At 51.4% G+C, this 21,271-nt stretch overlaps 1 protein-coding gene across 1 annotated transcript in view; it reads right to left on the minus strand.

Moving 5' to 3' along the window:
- Window positions 1–228: 228 nt before the first annotated feature.
- samd9l (sterile alpha motif domain containing 9 like) overlaps window positions 229–21,271 on the minus strand; it is a gene marked incomplete at its 3' end in the record, with an annotated part of 83,002 nt that continues 61,959 nt past the window's right edge. The window contains exon 5 of the mRNA XM_084460357.1: window positions 229–1,160. Within this exon, the coding sequence (XP_084316483.1) occupies window positions 229–1,160 (932 nt within the window). The remainder of the gene's footprint in view (window positions 1,161–21,271) is intronic.

The following is a 21,271-nucleotide window of genomic DNA, read 5'->3' on the forward strand; positions in this document are numbered from 1 at the left end:
ATGAGCTCTGAACACCTTCAGAGTATCTCTGTTAGGAAAGGAGTAAGACAACATGTGTAATACACATCAGCATGAAATTCAAAATGATCAGCACAAATTGGGATAAATACACATGTTCATTTGAAACTGTCAAGTGAATAAAATGGATATTAATTTAGTATGGCCCACATTTTCAAGAAGGGCTGCATTGGAGGACACAATTGTGCATGACTGCTTCTGGTTCATGTTCTACTTTTCCACTGTTATGTTGTATGCAACAGGTCCTCTAAATGTGAAGCCCAAGTAGAATGTAACATTCTCATTGCCATAGGGCACAGAGGCTAAATTCAGAGGATGAATACAGAACTTCTTCTGTTTTGGACCATTAAGATAGACCATACCATCTTCTGTCCAGCCAGAAACAGTCCTCAGTAGTTGTGATATTTCTGGCATTTTCCACACCTCTCCACGGAACCACTTCAGTCTCTTCTCAGACACAGAGAGGATCTTAGTGATTGCTTCAACTTTGCTCTTGTGGACAATCTTGCTCCATCCACTTCCATTGCTCAGGAAAAAATGAGTGTAAATTCTTCTCCTTCTCGCAGGAACATCCTTTATTTTGGTACAGTAGCTTCTTTTAAGGTACTCAACGGCTGACTGAACAATTTCATATTTCTTCTCTTTGTCATGGTCGCTCTCATGATCCTCTGGCCAGAACAGTAAGGTGAGCAGGAACAGGGCACTGGACAGACATTTACGTTTGTCAGTAGGAAACTGCTGACTGAGTGTCTGAAGGTCTCCCAGGTCAGCCACCTTTGGAGACCGAGTTGAGAGGCAACTCAATGCAATATGGACTGCCATGTAATTGACCAGATCCATTTGATCCAGCCTAGCTCTAAGGGGGTTGTTTGGGTAGAGAGATATGATGGTCTCTAGAATTGTCACAGCATCTCTTTCTTTCTGGTCAGTCAGAATGGAGAGGATAGTGGTTATATTTCCCCCGCCAAGGCGATAAATGATCATGCGTTTCATGAATGGTGTCAAAGTAGCTGGATTTGACTGCATTTGTTTTAGCTTTGTGCTGGCCTCACTGAAATATTTCCCGTACTCAGTGGAATTCTTCACCAGCCATTTCATTGGATGGCTTATTTTCATTTCAGGACTTTCAATGGTCTCCACGGCTGGACTGGCCATGTGGCGTACCGGGCAAATGCCCGGTGGGCCGGACCTACTTGTGGGCCGATCTAAAAAAAAAAAAAAAACAAAAAAAAAATCTTTGGGGGCTAACGAACGGCCCATAGAGCAGGGACAGCGGCCCATTGGTCCATTTTCTATACTGACACTGGGCTGGCCCAATCATATGTAGGCCCCACCCCTCCCTCTGTTAGTTTCAGGTGTCATTTGCGTGGGCCGTTAGAGAGCCAAAAGTCAGTGGATGGAGAACGATGGATAAGGACAAGTATAGTAAACCAAAGCGCAAGGGGGGCGCAGAGAAATTACGAGCTAAAAAGATTAAAAGTCTTGAGGCGATGCTGCAACATGTGCAAAAATTACTGATATGTTTGCGCCAGGGGCTTCAACGTCTACAGCCTCAGCCGACGTTGTGCAGCAACACCATGTTGAACACGAACTTGAAGGAGAGGTGGCTGGTGGCCATGGTGGCCGAGAGCAGGACAGGGAAGCCGAGGAGGGACAGAGACATGACAGGGCCGAGGAGGGACAGAGACATGACAGGGCCGAGGAGGGACAGAGACATGACAGGGCCGAGGAGGGACAGAGACATGACAGGGCCGAGGAGGGACAGAGACATGACAGGGCCGAGGAGGGACAGAGACATGACAGGGCCGAGGAGGGACAGAGACATGACAGGGCCGAGGAGGGACAGAGACATGACAGGGCCGAGGAGGGACAGAGACATGACAGGGCCGAGGAAGGACAGAGTGAGCAGGAGGAGTGTGTAGTTGAAACGGTAAGGAAATATAGCTGAAAGCTAAAAAAGCTATAGCTAAATATGAATATGGGTGACGGCTATCTGCTGGCTAGCGCCAGCTAGCATTAGCTAGGTACAGCTAGCTAGCATTATCTAGCTACCCACCTCCCTGCCAAGCAAACCGGGTCGTAGCTAGCTACGTTTGAGCTAGCTAGCGTTAACACTGTTTGTCTAGGCCAGCCAGATAACGTCAGTACTAGTAGTGCTAACATTAGCACGTTAGCTTGGCAATTAGCACTAGCGCTATTACGACGTTATCTATTCTGGCCTAGCCTAGCAGTGTTGCTGCTGCTGGGCTACTTAACGTTATATCTTCGAAGAAAAAGAGGAGCAGGCTAACGTTAGCTGTGTGTGGCCATGGTCCAAAATTAACCCTAGCCATTTACTAGCCAATGGCTGGCTGCTAAAAATCTATTGGTAATGGATAATTTACCAGCCAGTTGACTGGTAAGCCTAGCTCCTTTCAGGACTGTTACTAAGGGGCTAGGTTAAAAAAATATTTTTCATTCTCAACACTGAAATATATCAAAAGCAGACTGAGGAGCAGCCTGTCTGCCAGCAAATTGGAAGCCTTCATGTTGATGGCCACTGAAAAAGACGTCCTTGTTGCTTTGGACACAGACACTGTCATTGACAAAGTGTCAGAGAAGAGTGAGCTACTGAGGAAACTTATAGTAAGTTGATATGAAATTGTTGTTATTATTATAAAATTATTCATAATAATGTAGCAGCTTTTTTGTTAGAGTTCGGTTTTGGGACCCAGGCGCAACAGGAAAGGAGGAGGCAAGGAACGGTAAAGCCCGGAGGGGCGATTTAATAAGATCACAAAGGGGGATGTGGTAGTCGTACAGCCGATGGTCAGGCAGGAGCGTGGTAGTCGTACAGGCGATGGTCAGGCAGGAGCGGGGTTGTCGTACAGGCGATGGTCAGGCAGGAGCGGGGTTGTCGTACAGGCGATGGTCAGGCAGGAGCGGGGTTGTCGTACAGGCGATGTTCAGGCAGGAGCGGGGTTGTCGTACAGGCGATGGTCAGGCAGGAGCGGGGTCGTACAGGCGATGGTCAGGCAGGAGCGGGGTTGTCGTACAGGCGATGGTCAGGCAGGAGCGGGGTCGTACAGGCGATGGTCAGGCAGGAGCAGGGTAATCGTACAGACGTGGGTCAGGCAGGAACTGGAGAGATGAGGAGGGGAGGCAGGGTGAGTGAGAGTAATCACAAACGGGGAACGGGAAAAAACACTACAAAATACGGGTAAGGAGATTGTAGGCTAGGCTATACTTTACCACAAGAGTATTATGGTAAGATCTGGCGATGAGTGGAGTGTAGACCAGGTTCTTGTAGAGGTTGAAGGTGATTGCAGAACGAGGGACAGGTGTGGTGATGATAATTGGAAACCGGTGAGTAGAGCCGCGCCCGCGTCATCGTCGGAGACGAGCGCGCCGTTCTTGTCTTTGCGCACGGGCTGATGTGCTGGGCATGTCGGGATCCGACTCGACGTCACCGGAGTGGGAGGAGACTGCCGAGTCCGCGGAGCTGGCCGGAGACGGGGAACGCCCGGCAGTGGGGGGAAACTCCGGAGAGTCAGAACGTTGTATGCCCGGGCCGATGCGACGTGCGGTAGAGCGCGTAGGGCGCCCCGAGCGCGCAGCGGGCCCAGAGGGGAGAGAGGGAGGCGGTTGTGGAGGCGAGGGCATGCGAGCCGTAACAGGACCCCCCCCCCGAGGGGAGCCACCTGGCGACCGACCGGGGGCGTCAGGATGGGCCCGGTAGAAGTCCCGGAGGAGAGACGGGTCCATAATGAGCTGCCTGGAGATCCAGCTGCACTCCTCGGGGCCGTACCCCTCCCAATCCGCCAGGTATTGGAACCCCCGACCCCGGCGGCGCACCTTCAGCAGCCGCCGAACCGTCCACTGGGGATGCCCGTCGACCATCTGGGGAGGCGGAGGAGCTGGGGCAGAAGGCATGAGAGGACTCGAGGAGACAGGTTTGATCTTGGACACATGGAATACAGGGTGTACCCGCATGGAAGCAGGGAGCTTAAGACGTACCGCAGCCGGGTTCAGGACACGGTCGATCTCGAAGGGCCCAACGAAGCGCGGAGCCAGCTTCCTGGAGGGGACCTGGAGTGGAAGATCAGCAGTGGAGAGGTAGACACGTTGACCGGGCCGATACGCCGGAGCAGGAGTGCGGCGGCGGTTGGCCTCGCGGCAGGAGCGCTCGCTGGAGCGGAGCAGGGCCCTGCGGACCTCCCACCAGACACGGCGACAGCGGCTGAGGTGGGCCTGGACGGAGGGGACGGAGGCCTCCGACTCCTGGAGAGAGAACAGCGGGGGCTGGTACCCGAGGGATGACTCGAACGGAGACCTGCCAGTGGCAGCGCTGGTCAGGGCATTGAGGGAGTATTCGACCCAGGGTAGGTCCTTGCTCCAGGAGGTGGGGTGGAGAGCCGACACACAGCGGAGAGCGGACTCCAGGCTCTGGTTGGCCCGTTCGGCCTGGCCGTTGGTCTGCGGGTGGTAGCCAGAGGAGAGGCTGATGGTGGCGCCGATCTCCTTGCAGAAGGCCCTCCAGACCTGGGAGGTGAATTGAGGCCCACGGTCCGAGACAATGTCTCCGGGGAGACCGTGGAGCCGGTAGACATGTTGGACGAGGAGTTCAGCTGTCTCCGCAGAGGACGGGAGCTTGGGGAGCGCCACCAGATGGACCGCCTTGGAGAACCGGTCCACCACGGTGAGGATGACCGTGTTGCCCCTGGAGGGGGGAAGACCGGTGATGAAGTCCAGGGCGATGTGGGACCAGGGACGGCTGGGGACCGGGAGAGGACGCAGGAGGCCAGCCGGGGGCTGGTGGGACGCCTTGCTGCGGGAGCAGACGGGACAGGCGACCACAAACTCCCGGACGTCGGACCTCATGGAGGGCCACCAGAACCGTCGGCTCAGGAAGGAGAAGGTGCGGTGAACCCCGGGATGGCACGCAAACCGGCTGGCATGGCCCCACTGGAGCACCCGGGACCGGACCGAGTCAGGCACGAAGAGCCTGCGAGGAGGAACGTTGGCCGGACTGGGTTGGGCGCGTTGGGCCTGCCTTACCACTGACTCGATGTTCATTGTGACCACCCCTATGACACGCGAGACCGGCAGGATGGACTCAGGCTCCGCGGGGGGCGCCTCGGGCGCGTGGAGGCGGGACAGCGCGTCGGCCTTGGCGTTGCGGGAGCCGGGCCGGAAGGTGAGGGTGAAATCAAACCTCCCGAGGAACTGGGACCACCGCGCCTGGCGGGAGTTGAGGCGCTTGGCCGCCCGGATGAAGGTCAGGTTCTTGTGGTCTGACCAGACGAGGGTGGTGTGTTCGGCGCCCTCAAGCCAGTGGCGCCACTCCTCCAAGGCCCCCACCACCGCCAACAACTCTCTGTTCCCGATGTCGTAATTCACCTCCGCTGGGGAGAACCGGCGGGAGAGGAAGGCACAGGGGTGCAACTTCTGGTCCTCCCCTGACCGCTGGGACAGAACAGCACCGATGCCTGTGTCCGATGCGTCCACCTCGACCACGAACTGCCTGGAGGGGTCAGGATGGAGAAGGACCGGGGCGGTGGTGAAGCACTTCTTGAGCGCGGAGAAGGCAGCGCTGGCAGCCGGTGTCCAGACGAACGGACGCAGGGATGAGGTGAGGTGGGTGAGGGGAGCTGCTACCCGGCTGTAGTCCCGTATGAAACGGCGGTAAAAGTTGGCGAAGCCAAGGAAGCTCTGAAGTTGCCTCCGGGTCGTGGGTTGAGGCCATTCGACCACGGTCTTGATCTTGCGGGGGTCGGGTCGCGTCAGGCCTCCCTCCACAATGAGCCCCAGGAACTCCACTGACGAGGAGTGAAAAGTGCACTTCTCCGCCTTGATATATAGGCGGTTCTCCCGGAGACGCTGGATGACCATGCGGACATGCTGGACGTGCTCCTCAGCGCTCCTGGAGAATACCAGGATGTCGTCCAGGTAAAGGACCACAAAGACGTCCAGCATGTCCCTGAGCACGTCGTTCATCAGCGCCTGGAAGACGGCGGGGGCGTTGGTGAGGCCGAAGGGCATGACGAGGTACTCGTAGTGGCCACGGGAGGTCTTGAAGGCGGTCTTCCATTCGTCCCCCTCACGGATACGCACCAGGTGATAAGCGTTCCTGAGATCCAACTTGGTGAAGATGGTGGCACCGATGAGGGGTTCGAAGTTGGAGCTCATGAGGGGGAGTGGATATTTATTCTTAACCGTGATGTTATTGAGCAGCCTGTAGTCGATGCACGGCCTCAGATCTCCTCCCTTCTTCTTGACGAAGAAGAACCCCGCTGCCACCTGGGATCGAGATGGTCGGATGAGACCCTCGGCCAAGCACTCGGAGATGTAGGTATCCATGGCTGCTTTCTCCGGGAGGGAGAGGTTGTAGAGACGACTGGCTGGGAGAGGGGCGCCAGGGTGGAGCTCGATGGCGCAGTCGTAGGGTCGATGAGGGGGGAGTGTGCGGGCGCGCTCCTTACTGAAGGCCTCCCCGAGGTCGTGGTACATCGAAGGGACCGTGGAGAGGTCCGGAGGAGCGGGACGGGGTCGGTCAACCCGAGTGGAGGTCTGAGCAGCTCGGAGGCAGCGGGCGTGGCAGGCGGTGCTCCAGCTGAGGATGTGCCCCGAGCTCCAGCAGACATGAGGGGTATGGAGTTCCAGCCAGGGCCTACCTAGGATGAACGGAGCGTCGGGAGAGTGGATGACGAAGGGGCGGATGTTCTCCACGTGGTTTCCCGAGGCTGTGAGGGTGAGGGGCAGGGTCCGGTGAGTAATGGGACCCATGGGATGGCCATCCAGAGCGAAGGCCGAGAGGGGCCTCTCCAGAGGGGAGATAGGGAGCGCCGCTTTGTGGGCGAACTGGACGTCCACGAAGCTCTCGTCAGCACCGGAGTCGATGAGAGCAGGGACGGAGAGCGTGTGCCCCTGCCAGGCGAGGGTGACAGTGAACCTGGCGGCACGGGTCCGGGATTGGGGATGGATGAGCCGGCTTACTCGGTACCCCCTGGCGAGTGAGCCTACTCTTTTTGCCACCCTGGGAGGTGCAGAGGAACAGGAGTCGACGGCGTGCGCTGGGCTAGCGCAGTAAATGCACAGTCCGTTCTGTTCCCGGTGCTCACGCTCTGCAGGGGTCAGTCGGGTCCAACCCAGTTGCATGGGTTCCTCTCCAGCGGTGTTTGGGGGGGCGAGGGAGGCCGGGGCAGGCCGAGAGAGTCCGGCAGAGGGAGGCGGAGACGGTCTGGGTGCGCTGTGATGTTGGTGCGCCCGCTCGCGCCTGCGTTCCCGGTGGCGCTCGTCTATGGCTATGGAGAGGGAGACGAGTTGGCTCAGGGTCGCTGGTCTGTCTCCTCCAGCCAGGCTGTCCTTCATGGCGTCCCCCAGGCCCCGTCGGAAGGCGCTGTACAGGGCAGACTCGTTCCAGGAGCAACGGGCAGCGAGGATGCGGAACTCCGTGGCGTAGTCCGCTACTGAGCTGGAACCCTGGGTGAGGGCGGAGAGAGCAGCGTCCGCGTCCTGTCCGTGGACGTCGTGGTCGAACACAGTCCTGAATTCTGCCACGAAGGCTGTGTAGTCCTGCATGTAGGAAGCTGCGCCTTCGCGACCCACAATGACCCAGCGGCGAGCCCGTCCCGTGGTTAGGTTAGCGATGTAGGCTACGCGAGCTGACGCAGTGGAGTACATGCTTGGCTGGAGCTCAAACACGTACTCACACTGCATGAGGAACTCCCGGCAGAGGGTGAATGTCCCGTCGTAGGGGGCCGGGGAGGCGAGATGGGGCTCCCGGTTTGGTGGAGCGGTGGGGTTCAGGAACGGAGCCAGGCGGGCACTGAGCGCGGTGACCAGGTTGGATACCTGCTGCAGTTGCTCAGCTTGGGTCTGTTGGAGGGCTTGGAGTGGTCCAGGAGGTGTAGGTCTCTCCTCCATGTTGGCTGGGTCAAAACTGGCCAGATCTTACTGTTAGAGTTCGGTTTTGGGACCCAGGCGCAACAGGAAAGGAGGAGGCAAGGAACGGTAAAGCCCGGAGGGGCGATTTAATAAGATCACAAAGGGGGATGTGGTAGTCGTACAGCCGATGGTCAGGCAGGAGCGTGGTAGTCGTACAGGCGATGGTCAGGCAGGAGCGGGGTTGTCGTACAGGCGATGGTCAGGCAGGAGCGGGGTTGTCGTACAGGCGATGGTCAGGCAGGAGCGGGGTTGTCGTACAGGCGATGTTCAGGCAGGAGCGGGGTTGTCGTACAGGCGATGGTCAGGCAGGAGCGGGGTCGTACAGGCGATGGTCAGGCAGGAGCGGGGTTGTCGTACAGGCGATGGTCAGGCAGGAGCGGGGTCGTACAGGCGATGGTCAGGCAGGAGCAAGGTAATCGTACAGACGTGGGTCAGGCAGGAACTGGAGAGATGAGGAGGGGAGGCAGGGTGAGTGAGAGTAATCACAAACGGGGAACGGGAAAAAACACTACAAAATACGGGTAAGGAGATTGTAGGCTAGGCTATACTTTACCACAAGAGTATTATGGTAAGATCTGGCGATGAGTGGAGTGTAGACCAGGTTCTTGTAGAGGTTGAAGGTGATTGCAGAACGAGGGACAGGTGTGGTGATGATAATTGGAAACCGGTGAGTAGAGCCGCGCCCGCGTCATCGTCGGAGACGAGCGCGCCGTTCTTGTCTTTGCGCACGGGCTGATGTGCTGGGCATGTCGGGATCCGACTCGACGTCACCGGAGTGGGAGGAGACTGCCGAGTCCGCGGAGCTGGCCGGAGACGGGGAACGCCCGGCAGTGGGGGGAAACTCCGGAGAGTCAGAGCGTTGTATGCCCGGGCCGATGCGACGTGCGGTAGAGCGCGTAGGGCGCCCCGAGCGCGCAGCGGGCCCAGAGGGGAGAGAGGGAGACGGTTGTGGAGGCGAGGGCATGCGAGCCGTAACATTTTTAGACTGAAGATAGTGTGATCATGTGACTCATTATTAATATCCCCCCTCCCCTGTCTCTCAAAGGATGCCCGGCCCTAACTTGTGTGGTTCATTGTCCATTGTTGATGAGGGTATTCAGAGGGCCATGCAGCCTTTTCCACTAAGTAAGTATACAATACATGCCTTCTATGTTTTTATATTTTCCAGAATCTGTCATTTAATCATTTATAATTTAAAAATGATCATTGATCATGTCTCATCTCTCTCTCACTCCCCCCCCCTCTCTCTCTCTGTCAGGATATTATTGTTGAGGGTATCCAGAGGGTCATGCAGCATTTTCCAGTAAAGATAAAGGTATTATGATCATGTAATTACCAGTACTGTGATCAACTATCAACATAACTGATCATCAATTATAATGTCTCAGTCTCACCTTTCTCTCTGTCTCCCCTTTTCTCCCTCTCTCTCTATCAAAGGTTGCCCTAATTTGTTTGAAAAGAAGCACTTTGCTTTTAACTGGAGTGGACTTCACAGGCATCCTTTTTATGTAAGTAGTGAGTTAACAATCTATGCAACTGCTTACATTTTCTAGAAGATATTGTTACTATCTGAATCTATAGTTTATCTCACTTATCGTGTCTCATCTCTCTTCCTCCCTCTTTCTCACTCAGGATGCCATTGTTGATGAGGGTATTCAGAGGTCCATGCAGCCTTTTTCCAGTAAGTAAGTATAGGCCTACAATTCATGCAACTCTGATCATCTGAATCTGTCATTTAATCATGTATGACTTATCATTGATCATGTCTCATCTCTCCCTCTCTCTCTCTCCCCCCCTCTCTCTCTCTATCTCTCTCTTTCTCTCTCTCTCTCTCTCTCTCTCTCTCTCTCAGGAGATGCCATTATTGTTGAGGGTATCCAGAGGGCCATGCAGCCTTTATTACTAAGTAAGTATCAAATACATGCAACTATCTCTCTACATTGTTCTCAATTGAAGATACTGGACCAGTACTGTGATCATTTAACTCCATCAATTATCATTCTCACCTTTCTCTCTTTGTCTCTCCCTCTCACTCTTTTAAAGGTTGCCTTGTTTGAGGAGGAGATCTTTTCAGCCCAGTGGAGTTCACAGGCAACATTTTGAGTTACTTGTATACTTTGTACATATATTTCTATACTTACATTTGAATAATAATAATAATAATTTAATAAATAATTTGAAACTTCTATCAGAGCTTTTTCTTTGACAATTTCTTGTACTTCTACTGTAACTGTTACTTGAGTATGGAGATTGTGTACTCCACGGCCACGTCTGATCACCAGGGAGTCAAGAGTGAGTGAGTACACTCGTCCATTTGCACTGGTACACTTGTCCACGGAACTTACTCATCTTTGTAGTGGTTTGGGGAAATAGTACGGTGGTATTGCATATTTAAAGGGAAATAGTGAGGTGGTATTGCATATTTAAAGGGGCCGCAAGGATTTCGTACTGGTGGGTGGTGTCCGACCGATTGTGGTAGGCCGGTCTGGGCCAAAAATGCCAGGGCCGATTTTTTGTCCCAGTCCAGCCCTGCACACCGGCATTCCCACATTCCGGAATGCCGCTGAAGGATTCTGGATTCTGGAACCTTGGGGTCCAATAAGAGATTCCCTGGCAGCTCGCTGTCACAGTCATCATGGACACGTGCACAAAGGCGTGTGCACATCAAACACACACAGGATCGGGCGGGAGAACGCTCCATGATTCAAGTCACATAAAAATCATAGCAAGACAATATTAGTTATCATGAAACTAGTTTGCGTGTGTGTGAGAGAGTTTGTGAGCGTGTATATATATGTGTGTGAGAGTGTGTACATGTGTGTGAGTGTGTGTGTGTGAGAGGGAGAGAGTGTGTGTCTATCTACTGTATAGAGTCTCATTCAGAGAAGGTTGGTAGTAAAACATGGCTTTGTGATTCTCTGGCAGAGAGAGAGAGAGCGCGTGTGTGTGTATGTGTGTGTGTGTGTATATATATATATACTTAACAAAGTGATAACAGCATCAGTTCCATAGACCACACTACAGACACACACCATCACATCACCAGAAATGGCTCTAAGAATCAAGCTATTACAACACACACATGTTCACTATTTACACAACTGTACAGCATGGATGTGTGTGTGTGTGTGTGTGTGTGTGTGTGTGTACAGTCAAGCCAGAAAGTCTACACACCCCTTTCACCTTCTCCGTGTTTTATTATGTTACACTCATTCTACAAATTCTACACAAAATAGCCCATAATGACAAAGTGAGAACAGGTTTTCAACATTTGTGCTAATTTATTAAAAATGAAAATGTAAACCATCATATGAACACAAGTGTGCACACCCTTTGATCTGACACCCAGAAGTGAGCTGAGGTGCATTTTGTTTCCGCTGATACCGCTTGAGATGTTCCTACCGCTTGAGATGTTCCTAAGGCTTAATCAGAGTCCACCTGTGGTCAATTCAGGTACTCTGATGTTCTCCCAGGGTTGTCAGGTACTCTGATGTTCTCCGCAGGGTTGTCAGGTACTCTGATGTTCTCCCAGGGTTGTCAGGTACTCTGATGTTCTCTCCAGGGTTGTCAGGTACTCTGATGTTCTCTCCAGGGTTGTCAGGTACTCTGATGTTCTCCGCAGGGTTGTCAGGTACTCTGATGTTCTCTCCAGGGTTGTCAGGTACTCTGATGTTCTCTCCAGGGTTGTCAGGTACTCTGATGTTCTCTCCAGGGTTGTCAGGTACTAACCTGTGGTCAATTCACTTGATTGGACATGATTGGGGATTGCCAACACCTGCCTATATAAGGTTGCACAGTTGACAGTGCATGTCAGTGCAAACTCCAAGCCATGGGGTCAAAGGAATTATCTGACCTCAGAAACAGGATTGTGTCAAGGCATAGATCTGGAGAAGGGTACAAAAACATTTCTGCAGCTTTACAGGTCCCAAAGGGCTCACTGGCCACCATCATTCGTAAATGGAAAAGTTTGAAACCACCACGGCCCCATTCATAGTCAAGGCAAGCTACGCTAGCGCGAGCTACGCAAGGCTACGCAAGGTGACGTTGACGCGTCCTTGCATAGCAACGTGTGTCGTGCAGATATTTGTAACTTTACGCGAGCGCAAGTGCTATTTCACACAAACCGATAGGGGCGCTGACGCAAGGCAGCAACCCCCGTGCGAGTGAACCACTTGCGTAGAGCCGCGTTCACAGCCGCGTCAGCGTAGCTTGCGTTGACTATGAACCAGGCCCAAGACTCTTCCTAGACCTGGCTGCCTGGCCAAACTGAGCAATCGGGGGCCTTGGCCAAGAAGGTGAGCAGGAACCCAAAGGTCACTGACAGAACTCCAGCGTATCCTTGTAGAGATGGAAGAACCTTTCAGAAGATCAACCATCCAGGCAGCACTCCACCAATCAGGCCTTTATGGTAGAGTGGTCAGATGGAAGCCACTTCTTGGTAAAAGGCACATGACACTGGTCTGATGCAACCAAAATTGAACTTTTTGGCCTGAATACCAAGCGTCACATCTGGACGAAACAAGGCACCGCTCATCACCGGGCTAATACCATCCCTACAGTGAAGCATGGAGCATCATTCAAACATAATACTCTCCCTACAGGGAAGCATGAAGCATCATTCAAGCGGCCAAAAAATCCATCCCACGCAGATGTTACAACACCGTGCCGGGATGTGGAGTACGAGAGTCTCTATGTGACTTCCTCCGGACCCCCTCAGGAGCTGCTGTCAAGACTCAGATGAAGGAGACGAGAGCGCTGGGAGGAGGCCATTAATCCATCGACATCGACCGGTGTGGAGTCGCAGCGCTCACACCCGCCTCATCGATCCGCCTCATCGATCAGCCTATCAACGAAGCCTTGTGCATCGTGACAGGATGCCTGCGTCCCACTCCTGTGTACAACCTTCCCATCCTCACAGGCATCCAGCCCGCTGGCCTCCGCCACACAGGAACCACAGCACGTCTTGCCTGCCGGGCCGTGGAGCCTAACCACCTGCTCCATGACAGGCTCACTGTAACAGCAGAGCCTCCCCGGCGTCTCAAGTCAAGACACCTTCTTGTGCAGCACGGGATCTCCTGCAGCAATGCAGAGACCTTAACATCAGTCAGGCAGGATGGGCGGACCACACCTGGCGTGGTGACAAGGCTTCTGGAGGTGTGCTGGATATAAAGCCCGGGTGACCCCCTCACCCAGGCTCGGGGGGGTGAAAGGATAGCCCCTCGGCCCCAAGCCTGGGGGAAGAGGATGTACCAACTCACCCAAACAACGAAGAAGAAAGCGAAACATGGCGGTGGCAGCATCATGATGTGGGGAGGTTTTTCAGCTGCGGGAACGGGGCGACTAGTCCTGATAGAGAGAAAGATGAATGAGGCCAAGTACACCGAGATCCTTGAAGCAAACCTGCTCCCGAGCGCTCTGGACCTCAGACTGGGGCCAAGGTTCACCTTCCAACATGACAACGACCCGAAGCACGCAGCCAAGAGAACAAAGTAGTGGCTTCGGAAAAAGTCTGTGAATTTTCCTTGAGTGGCCCAGCCAAAGCCCAAATTGAACATCTGCAAAAAGAGCTGAAATGGCTGTGTAGCAATGCTCCTCGTCCAACCTGATGGAGCTTGAAAGAATATGCTAAGAGGAATGGGCAAAAATCTCCAGAAACAAGTGTGCCAAGCTGGGAGCTTCTTTCCCAAGACACCTTGAAGCTGTAATTGCTGCTAAAGGTGCATCAACCAAGTATTAGGCTATGGGTGTGTACAGATATATAACCCACTGAATAACCTATTTTTGTCACTAAAATAAAACAGTATATTTTCTAAAAACCTGCTTTGACTTTATCGTCATTATCGGCTATTGTGTGATGTTTGAGGCAAAAAATTTACTCAATCCATTGTAGAATAAGTCGTAATAAAATCTGAAGAAGATGAAAGGGGTGTGAAGACTTTCCAGATTGACTGTGTGTGTGTGTGTGTGTGTGTGTGCGCGTTACATCTATTCTTGTTTCTAAACACTGAGTTAATACTGAACATCAGAGATCAGTCTTGGGTAAGGGTGGTGAGGAAGGACACAGCACCAATACAGGACCGTACAGGGAGAGAGAGAGAGAGAGAGAGAGAGAGAGAGAGAGAGAGAGAGAGAGAGAGAGAGAGAGAGGGGGGTGGGACTCGCAGATGGGGGTGATGTTTGGGGTCAGGGTTGGGTCGGAGTCTTGGTCCCGGTTCTGTAGTTGCAAGTTGGTTGGTTCTGGGTGGGTCCAGTTGTGTGGAGAACCTGGTTCTAGCTGGTTCTATCTGGTCTAGCTGGTCCCGGTACCAGTAGTTCTTGTGGGTGGGGTTGTCTGGCTCTGGTTGGATCTGTTTGGTTGTGGTTCTAGCGGACTGGTGTGAAGATTCTGTTGGTGGGCCAGGGTTTAGGCGCTGGTTGGTCTAGTGGACTCAGAACTGAGGGGGTGTGGTCTACTGAGGGGGTGTGGTCTAGTGAGGGGGGTGTGGTCTAGTGAGGGGGTGTGGTCTAGTGAGGGGGTGTGGTCTAGTGAGGGGGGCTTGGTCTAGTGGACAGAGGGGGTCTGGTCTAGTGAGGGGGTGTGGTCTAGTGAGGGGGGTGTGGTCTAGTGGACAGAGGACTGTGGCCGGGCGGCAGGGTGTGGTCGGCTGGCCGGATCCAGCTGCTCGTTGGGGACGGAGCGCCGGTTCTGGTCCGGTCGACCGGTGGCCAGATACTTGACTCTCATACTGGAGGTGTACTGGAGAGAGAGAGAGAGAGAGAGAGAGCGAGGGAGAGAGAGAGAGAGAGAGAGAGAGAGCGAGGGAGAGAGAGGGAGAGGGAGAGGGAGAGGGAGAGGGAGAGGGAGAGGGAGAGAGAGGGAGAGAGAGAGAGAGAGAGAGAGGGAGAGGGAGAGGGAGAGGGAGAGAGAGAGAGAGCGAGGGAGAGAGGGAGAGAGGGAGAGAGAGAGGGAGAGGGAGAGGGAGAGGGAGAGAGAGAGAGAGAGAGAGAGAGAGAGAGAGAGGGAGGCCCAGTCCCAATGTCCACCCTTGCAGACTCGCAGACTTAAGGGCGCGCTCCCGCGAAGTCCGCGAGGGCTTAGGGGTGTCCCAATGTCAACTCGGCAAGTGCGCGAGGGCTCTCCGGCAGCCATTTTGAGCCCTTTATGGCCCCTTCCCGTAAGTCTGCATTTCTGCAGACTTAGCCCAAGGGAATTACCCACAGTTCATAGCATTGTGACGTGAAACACGGGGTTACCGGAAGAACAGCCAATAAACAAGCACGGACAGATCAACCAACCCTAACGTTCACGTTACAGAACAAAATATGTTTTCATGTTTTCAGCTGGACTTGCTTATCTGCACAAGTAGCCTTATAATTGTTTTGGCTTCATTATTTTTAAGTAGGCCTATGGGTTATTAACCCCATGGGTTTGTATAATGTGATTTGATTAAAAAATATGTAGGCTATGGTTATAATTTACATCGATTTCTGTTGCTCTAAATCATATGATTGCCCAGTTAAAAGCAGTATGACATTAATTACCCATTTCGGTGCAGTGTTCTTTGAATTGAGATTTCCAACATGAATATGGAAAGAGTTGTGAGGTGCAGGAATGTGTAGCCTATACATAATATATTATCATTCTTAAGTTAATACTTTTGGATTCATCACAAACAAGAATCACAGGCAGTAATGTAGGATCGATGCGATCCTACTAACAAATACTGGGTTGGGTTGATATTTGATCGCAGATGCGATCGCATATGACCACAAAATGAAATGATTTCAAGTTGAACAAATGTTTTGAGGGTAACACAGAGAGTTCTGATAATGTAAAGGGGATTTGACTCAGCCAAAATTAATTTACACGAAGGCCTACAAGAAAAACATGTACAATTTACAAATTGATTTAAAAAAAAGCCCCACGCCCACAATAGTAAGAAATATGTTTTCACGTCAACGTAATGTGATGTCACAAGTGCTGTCCCATTCCTTGTTATACCAATTCGAGCCCTTGCAGCCTCGCGCACTCGATCACTTCACCAGGTGACGTCAATAAGTCTGTGAGGGCTCAGGGCTTGAGGGTTTAGGGGGGACATTGGGATTGGGCCGGAGAGAGGTACAGGAGAACAAAGTGAGAGATCCGTCCATCTTGTTTCTTTCCCTGGAGGGTTAGAGTAGTGAGAGGGTTAGGGTTACTAGTGAGAGGGTTAGAGTAGTGAGAGGGTTAGAGTAGTGAGAGGGTTAGGGTTCCTAGTGAGAGGGTTAGAGTAGTGAGAGGGTTAGAGTAGTGAGAGGGTTAAGGTTACTTGTGAGAGGGTTAGAGTAGTGAGAGGGTTAGGGTTCCTAGTGAGAGGGTTAGGGTTCCTAGAGAGGGTTAGAGTAGTGAGAGGGTTAGGGTTCCTAGAGAGGGTTAGAGTAGTGAGAGGGTTAGGGTTCCTAGTGAGAGGGTTAAAGTAGTGAGAGGGTTAGAGTAGTGAGAGGGTTAGAGTAGTGAGAGGGTTAATGTTACTAGTGAGAGGGTTAGAGTAGTGAGAGGGTTAGGGTTCCTAGTGAGGGGGTTAGGGTTCCTAGAGAGGGTTAGAGTAGTGAGAGGGTTAGGGTTCCTAGTGAGAGGGTTAGAGTAGTGAGAGGGTTACAGTTCCTAGTGAGGGGGTTAGAGCTACCAGGGGAGGGGCAGAACAGGTGGATTATGTTGTTTACAAGTGCACAGTAGAGAAAGAGAGACACAGATAGAGAGAGATACAGAGAGAGAGAGAGAGAGAGAGAGACTGTTTGGGTGGTTTGGTACTGCAACAGCATGACAACAGGAGAGACACACACACACACACACAGGTAGAACACTTCACAAGTCATTTTGACAGCCTGAGGTGGTGGATTAGGAACAGTTGCTATGACAACACTGATTAGGTGTTAATAGTTCTAGAACGTCTGATTAAGAAACAATGGGAGTTCTAGAACGTCTGATTAGGAAACGATGGGAGTTCTAGAACGTCTGATTAGGAAACGATGGGAGTTCTAGAACGTCTGATTAGGAAACGATGTGAGTTCTAGAACGTCTGATTAAGAAACGATGGGAGTTCTAGAACGTCTGATTAAGAAACGATGGGAGTTCTAGAACGTCTGATTAAGGCAGAAACCAGGTTTGCTCAGTCAGTGGTTGTAGTGTGGTTAGTTAGTTAGTTAGCTGATTTATCAGGTAGTTTCTGGTCTGATTGGTGATTGGTCGCCAGCATTCCAACACAAGATGGCCAGAGGCGGCATGTGGTTGCTATGGCTACAGCCAGGAGGAGCCCGTGGAGAGGCCGTCTTATGTCCACCATAGATCCATGCAGGTGCTGATGATGTCATTACACTTCCTGTCACAGAAGGAATCGTGACTTCAGTGACATCACTAGTGTATGTCAGTCGTGGTGGTCTGGAGCCAATCAGCTGTTGTATCATCCTCTTCAATCTCTCTCTCTCTCTCTATCTCTCTCTTCACACCTGCTGGCTGCCAGGGTCCAGGTGACCTGTGGACAGAGAGAGGCATTTTACAGTTGTCACTCTCTCCCTCCCTAGTGTGTAGTGTCCTAGTGTGTAGTCTTTCTGGCGAAGTGGGTTTTCATGATCAGTTCTGAGATGGACAATGTCCAACTAAACTTGTACATCAACAGCCTCATAGTAAATACTGTATCTGTACAGTAGCCTATGGGCTGCTGTTTGTGAGGTAATTAGCTGTTTTCTATCCAGCCCACCAGTGTTTGTGAGGTAATTAGCTGTTTTCTATCCAGCCCACCAGTGTTTGTGAGGTAATTAGCTGTTTTCTATCCAGCCCACCAGTGTCACATTTGGTTCCAGTCCAATAGCCTATCAAGAGCAGTTTGATTCAGCGGGACATGAGTGTTGGGACAGGCAGGCCAAGCAGCCCGCAGCTTCATAATGAGATGTGAAGTCAGTGGCTAGGCTACTGCAGGAACAACGTGAGGAAACGAAACATCGTGACCTAATCTATCTGAAATGTTCCTAATAACATAAGCTGTTCCTGAGAAAAAGGCATGAAATTAAATATTTAAACACATTTCAATAAAGATAACAACACGGACACATTCCTGGAAGCCTGACTGACCGTTGGCGGAGCGCAGCGCGGACCTCGCGACGCGGCAACAGAAGCGGAGCGTTTCTCCTCGAGTACAGGAGCGGTGCGGTGGGAACCGGGATCCGAGTCGCTCTCTCACGGGAAGCTCAGCCAAACACGATCCCATATTTTAACTCCCGTTTTCACCTCTCCCGTCCAAAAAAAGAGAAGGAGGAGGATTGAAGTGAGACATCTCTCACCTCATCTCGTCCCTAGCCCGGGATGAATTCCGCTGCCGCGGGCTCAACTGGTTGCGCGCACGACGACCCCCAGAACCCACCGCGTCAAGATTTAAATCTGGAGGAACTGTTTTTCATTCGTCCTTCCGCATTAAACTGGAACGTGGAAAGCAGCCAGACTGGAGTTGAGGCTGGAGTTGAATATTGATGTATCTGAAAACACAGATACACCAATATGCCATCATCTGCTTTCCCCGACAGAGGTTGTTTTTTCCCAGTGGACTATCCCCCGACACAGCGGCAGGCAGCCCTACTAACACACGCAGGTTGCGCAAACGTTCTACCTACGGCCGCTATAGGTGACGATTCATCTGCGCCACGTGCGAAGATTACTCGGCCATTTACGGAAACGCGAGATCTGCCGATTAGTAGCCTGCCGTCTGATAATTGCTCTACCACCGTTTAGGTCATACAATGGATGTGGGTGGGCACCTTGAAAAATCATTCAAAAACATATTAAACTCTCGATTTCAAAGACAAGAAGCTCACCGAGGGGGTAATTGGTGTCCGTTGGTGTTCTGACATCAAATTCGCCGCAAAGTATGAATCCTGTAGGGTTTTATTGATCATTTTATGAAATCCATTGACTTGTATTGACGCGACCGTTGTAGATGTGTAGATCAATCCGCAGAGGGGATTCAGGAAGCGGAACTACTTACGGTAGCTATTGTTATTGTTTATGTTGCTAGGATACCTATTTTGCCCAAGTTTACACACGTATGTGCTGCGACTAAATAGTTCTATGCTAAATATTTAAAAAAGCCTTTCCAGATTAACTAGAATCTTACTTTATGGCAAATTATGTCAGAACACTGGTGAGTTTCTTGTCTTTGAAATCGAGAGTTTAACATGTTTTTGAATGATTTTTCACGGTGCCCACCCACATCCATTGTATGACCAAAACGGTGGTAGAGCAATTACCAACTTTCTCAAAAGTGCTAGTTTTGTCAACGTTTTGATCTGAACCATTGTATATGATCATAAGTAACCTTAAAACAAGGCTAAACATGATTTTTCCCTTTACTACTCCTTTAAGTTATGTATAGAAGGACTAGAGTACGTTGGATATTGTATCGAAGGATTAAAGTTGTTCTGGCAAAGTCTACAGTTCTGTCTGTCGTTGACAGGGATAGTCTACAGTTTTATCTGTCGTTGACAGAGCTAGTCTACAGGTCTGTCATTGACAGGGCTGGTCTACAATTCTGTTGTTGACAGAGCTAGTCTACAGTTCTATCTGTCATTGACAGGGCTGGTCTACAGTTCTATCTGTCATTGACAGGGCTGGTCTATAGTTCTATCTGTCATTGACAGGGCTGGTCTATAGTTCTATCTGTCATTGACAGGGCTAGTCTACAGTTCTATCTGTCGTTGACAGGGCTAGTCTACAGTTCTCCCGTCGTTGACAGAGCTAGTCTACAGTTCTATCTGTCGTTGACAGGGCTAGTCTACAGTTCTATCTGTCATTGACAGGGCTAGTCTACAGTTCTATCTGTCGTTGACAGAGCTAGTCTACAGTTCTGTCTGTCGCTGACAGAGCTAGTCTACGGTTCTGTCTGTCGTTGACAGAGCTAGTCTACAGTTCTATCTGTCGTTGACAGAGCTAGTCTACAGTTCTATCTGTCATTGACAGGGCTAGTCTACAGTTCTATCTGTCGTTGACAGAGCTAGTCTACAGTTCTGTCTGTCGCTGACAGAGCTAGTCTACGGTTCTGTCTGTCGCTGACAGAGCTAGTCTACGGTTCTATCTGTCGTTGACAGAGCTAGTCTACAGTTCGCCGCGGTCGGGGTACTGGGGCCCGTGGGGCTCGTCCACGCCGCGGACGTGGCGCAGGGGCGCGGGAACTGGCCCCGCCCCCGACCTCTCGCCACTTATATGTACAGTAAGTGTGCAGTATGAAATAGAATAAACTATATACTGTATGTACCAGTTAAAACCTATTAGTCTTATTTCCCCCTTTTGTTATACTTGCACACACTGTAACCCACGGCGGTCAATAACAGCAAACACAAGTCTAATCAAATCTAGTGTGATGTTCTAGTAAACGCTCCACCCACACAAGCCTGTTGATGAGAAGACTTTCCTTTGAGAGACCAAGAGATTGAAGATAGATTGAAAACAAACCAATAAATCAGACAACTGAACAATATAATAGCCTACAGTGCTTTTATTATTGACATTATTGTGTTATTCCAGATGGTGTATGTGATTACAGACTAGACCCGTGTAGGGCTGCCATGGCCAGAGGAACGTGTTGTTGAGTATAATGACAGCTTCTAATATCAGACCCCCAACTCCACATTCCACTCCGCAGTGTGTGACTGTATTTTAGTCGCAACACAAAGCGCTCACGCATCATGTGCCGAGGAGAAGCTCCAGGGTTCTCCGGTCAGCTCGCGCTCCTCCGGATCATAACCGGTCACATGCTACCGTGGCAGACCAGAGCCATGTACTACGAAGCTGGATCACGGTTAGCGCGATAACTTCAGGTTCAAGACTGGTTCATCCGTATCACGAAGGTGGATCACTTTTCACCGCGTTATATCGCCATGTATTTAAGGACCGACAAAACCCATTAGAGTTTTCTGATGACTATTTATATGAAAGATACCGATTTTCGGCAGAAGGGATCATTTATATCTGTCAACTAATTTTTGTATTAAACATTACAACCATGTAGGCTGTTTATTGGAGAAATTCAAGGAGGCCTATGCCTAGGCTACTTACCGGTTTGGATTATGTTTTTATGTTTGTTCTTCACTTGCCCCCATGAACGTTTTCCATTGCCAGGGTTTGCACTGAAGGTATATATAAGAATAGTCCTAACGTCACATCTATACAACTCATTCATGTTAAGACATGCAAACGTCACATCTAGGCCAGCATAGCGTCAGGCGCGCAGATTGGCTGGGGCAAGGGGGCACTGCCCCCCCTGGTGGCCAGATGAGCAAACTGTCTGCAACGCGTCCAAAACATGTATTCTAGAGACTGGGT

This window comes from Borostomias antarcticus (genome assembly GCF_949987555.1).
Source record: "Borostomias antarcticus genome assembly, chromosome: 31".
NCBI classification, from domain to species: Eukaryota; Metazoa; Chordata; class Actinopteri; order Stomiiformes; family Stomiidae; genus Borostomias; species Borostomias antarcticus.